The sequence below is a fragment of the Pelodiscus sinensis genome, chromosome 19 (genome assembly GCF_052426305.1).
Source record: "Pelodiscus sinensis isolate ZL-2025 chromosome 19, ASM5242630v1, whole genome shotgun sequence".
NCBI classification, from domain to species: Eukaryota; Metazoa; Chordata; order Testudines; family Trionychidae; genus Pelodiscus; species Pelodiscus sinensis.
In genome coordinates, this window is record NC_143070.1 from 28,743,555 (window position 1) to 28,755,350 (window position 11,796).

An 11,796-nucleotide genomic window follows, 5' to 3' on the forward strand; every position below is an offset into this window, starting at 1 on the left:
TATTTCCAGTTGAAAGAGTTACCATCAACATGCCTCTGTTTATGTTGGCTCATTTTACTTGTTAGGAATAATTACCTGTATTATTGATAAGATGTTTAATTGGTGATGGGCAGGGATCCTGTGTAACCTTGTAGTCCATTGGCTTATGTACTCATAATGTTTCCACTTCTAGACCTAGCAAATCACTTCCCCTCTGCCCACCTGCTGAATGTATAATCTAATGTTTGTTTGGTTAAGTTAGTGCTCACCAGGTTTACCCCTAGTGGGTACTCCACCAGCCGTGTGAATCAATAAATCCTCTGCTTGTTTTCACCTGCACCCAAAGGCTACGTCTAGACTGGCATGATTTTCCAGAAATGCTTTTAACGGAAAAGTTTTCAGTTAAAAGCATTTTCGGGAAAGCGCGTCTAGATTGGCACAGACGCTTTTCCACAAAAAAGCCCCGATCACCATTTTTGCGATTGGGGCTTTTTTGTGCAAAACAAATCTCAACTGTCTACACTGGCCCTTTTGCGCAACACTTTTGTGCAAAAGGGACTTTTGCCCGAACAGGAGCAGCATAGTATTTCCGCAAAAAGCACTGATTTCTTACAGTAGGAAGTCAGTGCTTTTGTGGAAATTCAAGCAGCCAGTGCAGACAGCTGGCAAGTTTTTCCGGAAAAGCGGCTGATTTTCCGGAAAAACTGGCCAGTCTAGACACAGCCAGGGTGTCCGGAATTATTACCTACATCCCCAACACAGGACAAGCTGTGGGAGGAGAGAGAACTCAAGAGGCTGCTCTAAAGCAGCCCCCTTACCTCCTCTACCTCAGAGAAAGAAGCAGCAACAGGAATAGGGGAGGTCAGGCATACTGAAGGGGAGAAGGGTGGGGTACAATAGACCCTGAAAGAAATGGGAAAGAGCTCCCCCCACCCAGAAGAAGGGCAGGAAAACCCCCCACACCCTCAATAGCTAAAAAAGCTGGTGGAAAAGGGGGCCTGGCCTAGAATGTAATGGTAGCCAGGACCTGCTAACCATAAAAAGGCAACCCACTCCATAGGCACCCCTCACCCAAAAAGGAGAGAGGGGTGTAGGAGAATACACAGCACACCTAGAGCAGGGGACTACCAAGGCCTCACAGAAGGTCTACAAAATGCTATAGAAGGCAGCCATATTGGGAGGAGGGGTTAATACCTTCTTGTTTCCCAATTAGCCTCACCTGAATACAGCCCAGTAATCAGGGCAGATAATGAAGGCCTAATTAGGAATCAGCCTGCAACAGGTGTTAATTAAGCACCTGTTGCTAGTTAAGGCCTCCCATTCCCTATAAAAGGTTTCCTCCCAGGCAGCAAGGGGTAGAGTTTTGAGAGATGCAGAGCACAGCCAAGCTGAGCCCCAAGGTAAAAGGCAGAGGATAATAGAAGGAAGCAGTGGGTGAAGAGGCCCGTGGAGAGGTAGTGGTATTAGAGTGGGGCAAGAAGCCCTGCCAGCTGCTCTTCCTGTAGGGTCCCTGGGAGAAGTCCAGTGGAGTGGGCAGGCCCAGTCTCCCACTCCCATGCCAGGAAGACTACAACAGACCAAAGACCAGGAAAAGGGGGTTTGTTTTTCTTCTCGTATAAAATGCATAGTCCTCCCCCAACTCTGGAGACAAGATGTTACACATGTAAGACTCGTGGCCCTCTATGTTGTCTGTCTTTTGGTAACACTGGTGGTGGAAGGGGGTAGGGTTAGGAGCAAGGCCTAAGGGAGGGGTGGGGAATCTGTCAAAACAATACAGTGATGAAACCTATCAAGGCATTTACTACTGATACAGTACTTTCTGCAAGCTGCCTTCCAGGATCTGCAGGAACCCAACCCTCAGGGCTTCTTGGAGACCTTCTTCAGGTACGTCAGAGAGTGACTACAGGACTTAAATGTTGCCCACAGCTCTGCCGGAAGCTACATGGCACACACAGCACTAGCCCAGTGCAGAGTCAGGTCAGCACACTTTTGTTTCCACCCTAGAGCCTAAGGAGATCCACAAAATCCACTAACTCTGGAACCTCAGGAAAGTAAATCTGGCCTATGGGAAGCCCTGAACTTCAGTCCTCTCTGTCTCTTCCCCTTATCCTGTGAATGCCACAAGAGTGAGGTGTCTCAGTCAGGGGCCACATCTTTGAGTGTTCTCGAACTGATTTTTCTGTGGGTGAGTGGCCCCCAATACAAAAAAAGTTCTCCACCCCTACAATAAGTAAAAACATTGATTTTTTTGGTATGTATTGGACATAAATATTTTACATAATATACAATAAAGTTTGATCAACTAACATGAAAGTTAAATTACTGAAGAGATTAAACCTTTTAAATGCAACTCCCCAGATGCAGCCCTAGCAAAATGGCTTGACTAATTGTGTAATTAACAGTGAGTTTCCATGAGCAACAGTAGTCTACAGGTTTGGAGAGGGCTGGGCTGGGCCTGGGCACTGCTGAGGGAATCCACTCAGGGCAAATTGCTCAAAACCAGGACTGCTTACAGCCCTTGACTGGAGACCTTTCTGAAATAGGTCACAAACCAGTCATACAGAGCACGTTACCTGCCAGTCCACCCACAGGAAGCCTCATAAGTAAAAACTCTCAGATACTCCAGCTCTTCCTGTGCCACAATCAGCCTTGGGCTTACACACAGGTGAGGGGTTATACAGCCCAATCTCTCCAACCCAGAACAGATCCACCTGGTTCCAAAGAACCAGTGATGAATCTCTGGTCAATTTATACTTTAGATCTTACCTACAAGATCACAGCGGACCAATCCTTTAGAATCTAAAGGTTTATTAATAAAAGAAAACAAAGGTTCAGAGTAAGGTTGTTAAGGAGAATACATTATATACATCAATCAGCAAATTCTTGATGCAGGATCGTAGCGGAGATGTTACAAACTGCTAGCACAAAAGTCTTTGGCGTACATTGTATATCAGGAGGGGTCAGCACTCATTCCCCTTGTCTCTGTCCTTAGCAAGGCTTCATCTGGGATAAGTAGCAAGACTGAAGATAAGATGGAGCCCCCCTCACGGTGTTTGATATTCGTTCCTGGTGGTTCCCAAGCTGGACCTAGTCACATGGTCAAGTGACATGTTTCATATGCCAGCAGCCATTGTAACCTGGCTGCTTTGCACCTTACCACATGCATTCCTCAGCTGTGTATTGGCCACCCGGAGAGCCATTGTCCTTGGATCCGTACTGATTAGAATAGTCACTCATTGGACATTCTTTCCCCATGACAGGCAGTCCATACACAGCATCAACAGAGCCCATCATGATAACTCCCCATACCAACTCCAAACAAGTACATGAATACCATACATAGAATCAACACAATATCAGCTTTCATTTCATACCTCCCATGGCCCACTTTGTACCAAATTTGAGGCAAACAGTTCCCCATGATCACAGCAAGTGATCTGTATGCTCACCTTAAAATCCAATAATGTAACAGGGGGCTCAAGAAAGGGTTGGGGTCTTAAGGAAGGATCTGGGATGCAGAAGCAGGCAGCTATATGGCCAGGGGAAGGGTGCAGTGTGGGGCCAGGAGAGAGGGTGCAAGAAAAAAGGAGAGTGCCAGAGCAAGTTGGGGGAGCTGCCTTCCAGGGGAAAGGGAATTGAGGAGATTGGGAGGGAGTATCTGGAGAGGACAGCAAATATTACCTGGCTTTGGGCCCCCCTTGCAGCAACATCTGCAGCCACACTGTCCTGGTCACCCTGTAGCGAGGCTCTGCTATTGCAGCAGCAGCCACAAAGACCAGGACCAGCCCCGGACACCAGAGGCACCACTGCTGCAACCATTGGCTGTGTCTAGACTGGCAAGTTGATTTTGCAGAAAAACTTGCCACCTGTCTACACTGGCCATTTGAATTTCCGAAAAAACACTGACGATCTTGTGCAAGATCGTCAGTGTTCTTGCGCAAATACTGTTCTGCTCCCATTCGAGCCAAAGCCCTCTTGCGCAAATGATCTGCGCAAGAGGGCCAATGAAACAGCACAGTACTGTTTTCTGCAAAAAAGCCCCGATCACGAAAATGGCAATCGAGGCTTTTTTGCAGAAATGCACATCTAGATTGCCAATCTAGATGCAATTTTCCGAAAATGCTTTTAACGGAAAACTTTTCCATTAAAAGCATTTTCGGAAAATCATGCCAGTATAGACATAACCATTCAATCCAGGGCCAGAGGTGCTACTGCTGCAGCTATGCAGAGGCACCCCTGACATGGCCATGTAGCCCTGGAGGCCAGCAGTGCAGTGGCAGTAGTGCCTCTAATGCCAGCCTTAGGTTGTGTGGCAAGGACTCAGCCTAGCGCTGCCTCCTCTCTAGTAGCTACACAACACAAAGAGGGGGTGGGGCTAAGCTCCTTCCCCCTCAGCACATGCCCATTTGGAAGTGGGGCGTGGCATTTCCTTGTGGACAGGATCAAAGCCTTCGGCAGGCTAGATTGTGCCAACAGAGAAAATTTTGCTCACCACCACTATAGGGTTTCTCACATGTGTGGCTTCAACTCTATACAACTTGAAATCTCGCAATAACATTTCCCAAAGTCAGAGCAGGTGAAGGATTTCACTCTTGTGAGAGTTCTCTTATGGATAACAAACTGTGACCTCTGACTGCAGCATTTCCTACAGTCAGAACAGCTGAATGGTTTCTTGCATGTGGGTTTTCCTACGTCTAACCAGGTGCAACTTCTGACTGAAGCTTTTCCCACAGTGAGAGCAGCTGAAGGGTTTCTCTCCTGTGTGGGTTCTCTTATTCATAACAATGTGCGACCTCTGACTGAAGCTTTTCCCACAGTTAGAGCAGCTGAAGGGTTTCTCTCCTGTGTGGGCTCTCCTATGGCTGACAAGCTGTGACTGTCGACAGAAGCTTTTCCCACAGTCAGGGCAGCTGAAGGGTTTCTCTCCTGCGTGGGTTCTCCTATGCCTAACAAGGTGTGACCTCCGTTTGAACCTTTTCTCACAGTCAGAGCAGCTGAAGGGTTTCTCTCCGGTGTGAACTCTCCTATGGTTAACAAAGCTTGACCTCTGACTGTAACTTTTCCCACAGTCAGAGCAGCTGAAGGGTTTCTCTCCTGTGTGGGCTCTCCTATGGATAACAAGGTATGACTTCTGACTGTAACTTTTCCCACAGTCAGAGCAGCTGAAGGGTTTCTCTCCGGTGTGAACTCTCCTATGGCTAACAAGGTTTGATCTCTGACTGAAGTGTTTCCCACAGTCAGAGCAGCTGAAAGGTTTCTCTCCTGTGTGGGCTCTCCTATGGTTAACAAGGTCTGACCTCCAACTGAAGCTTTTCCCACAGTCAGAGCAGCTGAAGGGTTTCTCTCCGGTGTGAACTCTCCTATGGTTAACAAGGTGAGACCTCCGACTGAAGCTTTTTCCACAGTCAGAGCAGCTGAAGGGTTTCTCTCCTGTGTGGGCTCTTTCATGTTTAATAGGAGCTGCACAGTCACTGCAAGAACAAGGTGAATGTTGATGGGGGATTTTTGTTTGAACAGTTTCTATGTTTGTTTTCAACCTTCTGCTCCTGTCACTGGATTTATCCTGTTCTGCTCCGGGATGGTTTCCCTGCTGCCTTTGTAGACTACGCTGACTGTCACAAGTCTCTCCTTGATCAGGACTCTGAGAAACATGCCCTTCAGATCTTCCCACTAATACCCCACATGAAGCCATTTGCTCAGGTCCTTCCTCCTGAAGACTCCTCTCATTGTTCTCTTTCAGCATCTCATCACCTGCTGGGATAGAGAGAGAAACCACACAGGAGTCATTCCCTGTGCTGAGCTGAAAGAAAAACTCTGAATGGTGAACAGAAAATGTGGAGGGCGGGGGGGGGGGGGGGGGAAGGACACACAAAGAATGGCTGTAAAGATACAATAATCATGAGCTGAGTTCACCTTGCTCCCTCATCACTTTTTCCTCACACAGCACTCTGAGACTGGAGTTGAAGACAGGCTGAAGGGCCAGTCAGACTTGATGAAAACACACAACCAACACCTGCTATGAGACCACAGAAATTGGTTTGAGTCAGTTTAGCTGAATTCTCACCTGTGTGAGTATCACTGATGATCTCCCCTTCCTCACAGCCTTGGAGATCCGGGATCTGCAGCTCTTCCCTTTGCTCCACCCAGGAGAGCACATGAGCTTTGGGGACTGGAAATCCTATTGTGGGAGAAATTAACCAAATGCTGATCTTTTTCATTAAGGTCTTTGCCATTGTTGCTTCCAAAGCCAGGATCTGAGTTTCCTACCCAGAAAGGCTCCTTCCCCACCTTCCATAGACTGGTCTTTGGCTGGTACAAGATCCCAGGATACACTAATTCCATACTCCCCCTGTACCACTACCATGTTGGGAATAGCCCAGCTGACTCCCATGGGGAACTGAGCGCTCTGCTGCACTCTGCAGGATACAACTCAGTCTCCCTTAGGGCTTGTTCCATACTTGGGCAGGACAGGAACACACTGCTCATAAGGGGAGAGCTCTAGGACTTTCAGGACTGACAGATGCCTCTAGCCAGGACTCATATTTGAGCTGACATGTCAGGTCTCTAGGGCTGAGAGGGAAAGGATCCAGCAGAGCTCTAGAGCCCTATGGGCCCTGTCCACAAAGCTCTTGGCTGGGGGCTGGACTTGCCCTGCTCTTGGGCTCAGATGCTCTACTTGAGCCAGGAGGCAGGGGAATTGTCTGATCAGGAAAATGATTCCTTGGCTGGCCACTTTAGGCCCTGCCTATGGTCCACACTCCTGATCCTGACTGCCTGTGCCATGGTGGGCCCTGTCAGCAGCCCACAACAGTGGTCAGTCCTACAGACAGCCAGGGCAGTGCTGGCCTGTTCCTGTTCTTGTCACAACTCTGGCCAAGGTGGAGACAGGATGGGCTGCTTCTCTGCTGCTTGTAGATGCTCCTGCAGCTCAGCTCCCCTTCTGCAGCCTTGTTTCTACTCTGTCAGCAGCAGCAGCCCTCCTCTTGTGGCCAGTCGGGCCTGCCATTTGGTGCCTCTCTGGCTTGCACAGAATCTACCAGAGGCAAGGAAGGACTCTGAGTTGGCGCCTTCCTTCCAAGGGCTCAGCACAATAGCACAAGAAGACCCTGCAGACACTAAGAGCAGCTGCACCCAGCCCCACAACTCTGGTCCCTGCTGTTCCTGCCTGGGCCCTTCCACTGACACCTCCAGCCAAGGCACAGCATGGGCAACATTGTGGGAACCACAGTGAGACCTTAGCTGTGGGACGAGCAGCACCACTATTATGTCACTGAACCGCCTCTCACACAGGAGTCAGGATTACTGGGGCAGATACTGCTGATATTGGGGGTTCAGACAATGAAGGACCCTGAACCAAACCCAACCCAGCTACTCCAGAGCCCACCCAGCTTCTGTTACACAAGAGGATAGGAATCCTCACCCAGCCAGCTCACAGCCTCGTAGTTCTCCTGCATCACATCCCTGTAGAGGGCTCTCTGGCCTGTGTCCAACAGAGCCCATTCCTCCTCGGAGAAATACACAGCCACTTCCTCGAAGCTCACCGGCTCCGCCACGGCCATTTCCTGTCCCTGGCTCTGCAGGCGAGGGGCTGAGCTGGAGTCAGAAATGGGTGTTCTGCAGCCTGGCAGGGGGAGAAGGGGAATTGGAGACATTTCAAAAAGGGCGTTAATTCTTTCCACACCCCAATTCTGCCCAGACTCTGTCCCTGGTGAAAAACATGTTGGACTCTGCAGTTTTGGGCAAACGCTGAGTCTAGATATTCCATAAACACCACACATGAGTTAGATCCGAAAGCCGTATTTATTTCTCTCAATACCTGGCTTGAGTTACATTACTTTGCCTGCAACAATGGGATTCAGTTCTCAGCACCCAGGGCTCGTCTACACTGGCCCCTTTTCCGGAAGGGGCATGTTAATTTCACGAGTCGCAATAGGGAAATGCGCGGGGGATATTTAAATATCCCCCGTGGCATTTAAATAAAAATGTCTGCCGCTTTTTTCCGGCTTTTAGAAAAGCCGGAAAAGAGCGTCTTCACTGGCCCCGATCCTCCGGAAAAAGCGCCCTTTTCCGGAGGATCTTATTCCTACTTCGGAATAGTTTCTGCACAGCATGTTTTCTAGAAAGTTGCCCAGTGCTGATTTGAAGACATCAAGAGATGGAGAACCCACCAGTTCTTTGCTCATGTTTCAGCAGTGAATCCTCTTACCCATCAAATATTTGTGCCTCCTCTCTAGCCTGAAATTCTCCGGCTGCAGCTTTCAGTTATTGACTCTCACTGAGTTGTATCCACTAGACCAAGGATGGGCAATTCATTTTGATGGGGGAGAGGCACTCCAAGATTTTGGAAAGTGGTTGAGAGCTGCATTCTTCCAAGACATTAAGCAGGAAATACAGCGAATGGGATGGACACTGGGGGAAGAAAGGAGCTTTGGGTGAGGGTTTGGGATGCAGGAGGGAAAGAGGGGTCTGGGAAGGAGTTTGGTTAAGGAGGCAGGTATGATCTGGGGCACTGGATTAGCCAACTACTCATGAGATATTTAAAGTAAGGTTCATTTAGAAAAGTGGCTGAGTGGACAAATAGGGAGCTGAGGGTTTCTGACCATGAAGAGCTTCTTGCATACTTGAATGGGGGAAGAAAACAAAGAGTTCGAGTATGTGGAGTGGGAGGCAGGAGTGGGAGGCAGAGAATTAGGAGGGGAAGAGAGAGGTTGGGGTGCCAGAGGCAAGCTCTGGCCAGGAGACTTACTTGAGTGACTCCCGGCCAGCAGCCAAGCACCTCTCTGAGGCAGGCAAGGAGCCTGCCCAACCCTCGCACAGGCAGCAGGGCCATGTGGGTAAGTGAATAACTATGAGCCAGAGAGGAGGGGGCACGGTGCTTCCTTTCTGGCCAGAAACCAGCCAATGAGATTGTCCTGGAGGTGGAAGCAGCGCCTGAAGCCTTCCCCCTTCACCTCCAGGCTCACTGAGTGGCATGCTTGAATGGAGGAAGAAAACTTTCTGAGTGGCTTGCAGGTGGGAAGTTGCAAGTATGGAAGTAGCCCATTGCTCGCCAAGCATCAGTGGGCCGGATCAGATGGCCTGGTGACCTGGATCCATCCCATGGGCTGTATTTTGCTCAGGCCTGCACTAGACCGAAGAGCCCTTGCGTATCCGGCAGTTTCTCGCCATGAACAAACTGATACCATGGAAGCCAGTCAGTTCTCAGCCTTTCAGCCTACTTATTGTTTGAAACCAACCCCATATTGAAACTGACTGAGCACCCCAGGTCTCCTCACTGATCAGTGGGTGAGATTTAGGGCTATGTGCACTATGGTCGCTGGGTTTGGTTGGTAACTTTAATGACAATCCCTTGAAGATTTATTCACAGGAATTTTCTCATTTAAAGAATCTCCACCTGAAAAACTCATCTTGTCTGAAAGCTCCCAGGGATTTTCCTCTTGCTCTCTCCAGTGCAGAGGGCAGAGTGTCTGGTGGGGAAGGGATAAGAGAGGTGAGATTCCAGGCTCTCCTCTTTATAACAACGTCTCCACGCTGAACTTTGCATTTCACTTGTATCAGAGACCAGAGACACACTCAAGGGTTTAGTATGAAAAGGTCAAACTTTCCGTGTCCTCTCTCGCTTGGGCACCTCCCAGCAATGGAGCCAACATCTCTGCAGCCTCATGCCCGCCCCAGGAGACACAAACTGAAAGTGAGATTTACTTTTCCCTCCTCATCCCCTCCCACCTGGTTTCTCTCAGTCACTAACCACCTCTTGTCATAACCTAGACCTGTGCTGGGGCGAAGACGTTGCCATGACATTAACTTTACCTATTTTGATCCCTTGACACCAACAGGAGGCTCAGCGTTTGCAAACACCTGGCTCTATTTGCAAGCAGTTGACTCTGTTTGCTCAGTGCCTCTAAGGAGAGCAGCATGATGGGGCCGTCATTCTCCATGTGGGAACTGAGGCAGGGGATGGTTGGCTTCAAAGGCCAGATTCAATAGTTTCTAATAGTTAAACAACTTTCCCCTACTCCATCCCTCTAGGTACCTTTGAATTCCCTCAGAGTCTCTGACAGCGCAATCGTTTTCTGGGAGAAAGCATCGACTTGTTCTTCCAGTTCAGGGGAAATCTCTTCTGGCAGCTGGAACTGCCCTATCTCACACCTGGACAGAAACAATTCCACGTGATTCTATTTCATTTACAGATGATAAGATTTGGCTAGTGAGTCTCAGCTCTAACAGGTCTGGAGTTAGAATTCCTTGAATTCCCCCAGCCTGAGAGCAGGGGCAACACAGCCCATGGCTATGCAACCTTCGTCCCACTGATGTTCTTCACCTCTGGCCCGGAGAGACCAGCTGGGGACAAAAGTGGAATTGAGTTTCAATGGCTAATTCACTCTTTAGCTTCCAGGCAATGAGGGACAGGATGTTCCCAGGTGAAGGGCTGCAGGAATCTACCCACTAGGAACCAGACTTAGACACCAGCTTCTCCCTCCCCTGCTCCTTCCACACAGGTCTCTAAACAACCCTCAGGTAATACAGACTCTGGGTCCCTGCTGCCCCGGTCTAAATGTGCCCAGTGTCCAGCAGTGACAGACCCATATTCCAGCCCCACAGTCCTGAGGCAGACAGTCCCCAGGTATGTGACAGCTCTAGGAAATATCTGAAGTCAGACTGTGCTCCTGAATGGGGAATTCCAGAGTCTGCTGTGCAAGGGTCAGACCCTCAGAATTAAGTGAGTCAGAGACATTTCTATCCAACATCTGGCTGTAGAGCCCTGGGGAAATGTGGTGCCAACATCAGCTCCAACCTCTTTCCCTGAGCTGTGCAGTATGACAGGCGTGCGAGCCACCTACCTGTTCAAGCTGTTTCTTATGTCCTAGAGAAAAGAGACAGAAAAGAATCTGAGCTGCACTGGACACACACAGGGAAGGCATTTTGCAAATATGAGGAAGAGACGCCCTGACCTGGCCCCAGGCCCATAGATTCCGTGAGCTCATGGGGCTTTGCCATCTCCAATAGCTCTGTGCCTGTGACTCTGTAAGGCACAACAGTCAGTCGCATGGCAGCACGCCGAGTTACACCCAGATCAGATGGCTGGACCCCAACACTTGTGCCTGCATAGTGGGTCTCTCTAGCTGAGGAGCAGAAATTATGAGGGATGGGAGAGGGGAGCTGTGAGGGGATGGGGGCAGGGTGAGAGGGGGAAGGTTGAGGGAGACAGGTGTCCAGTTTGGGACTGGAAGCCCCTGGCCCAACAGGCTCCTGGAGATGCCAGGCAGCGCCACTGGCCCAGGCTGTCGAACACCCAGTTTGCGGCTTCATAGGCTCCCTGCCAGCCCCTGCACAAATCCCTGAGTCAGCATATCCGGCTCTTAGCATTGGAGCAACTGGGGGGGAAGGGGGAAATCAGCTGGGCCAGGGCAGAACAAGAACCACTCTTGGGCAGCACGGTGAATAGGGTTGACCACTGACCAGGCTCCCTAACTTTAATCCAAGCCCCCTCCCCTCTGCCCCCCCTCACACCCAATTCCTCCAGTGCCTGGGGGGAACGGCCGCCCCACTGCCAGTCCTGCTGCTTGGCATGGTGCAGTCATGAAGCCAAGGGCAGGGGAATCCTCAGGTGCGGAGAGCAGCTGGGGGCTGGAGTGCAGGGGGCAGGAAAGAGGGATGGACCAGAGGATGTCTGGCTCAGGGGTGGAATCACAGCTTCCCCCAGGATCCACTCAATGTATTTTACCCAGCATGGTATATCAATTGGGGGACATATTAATGTGGCTTGAGTTTGTTTGCGGGGGGGAGGGGGGTGTCTTTCAACTGTGTTTTCAACAA

General features: G+C 49.9%; 2 protein-coding genes across 2 annotated transcripts in view; both read right to left on the reverse strand.

Annotated features, from left to right (window-relative positions):
- The window catches only part of LOC142821621 (zinc finger protein RFP-like), a 411,497-nt gene that overhangs the window by 357,051 nt on the left and 42,650 nt on the right, over positions 1-11,796 (reverse strand). The window lies entirely within an intron of this gene.
- On the reverse strand, positions 2,637-7,821 carry LOC142821552 (uncharacterized). Its single transcript, XM_089771061.1, is given in 4 exon segments — positions 2,637-4,654; positions 4,656-5,730; positions 6,044-6,157; positions 7,400-7,821. Coding segments are annotated over 4 exon segments (1,713 nt in total). The 5' UTR covers positions 7,758-7,821; the 3' UTR covers positions 2,637-4,488.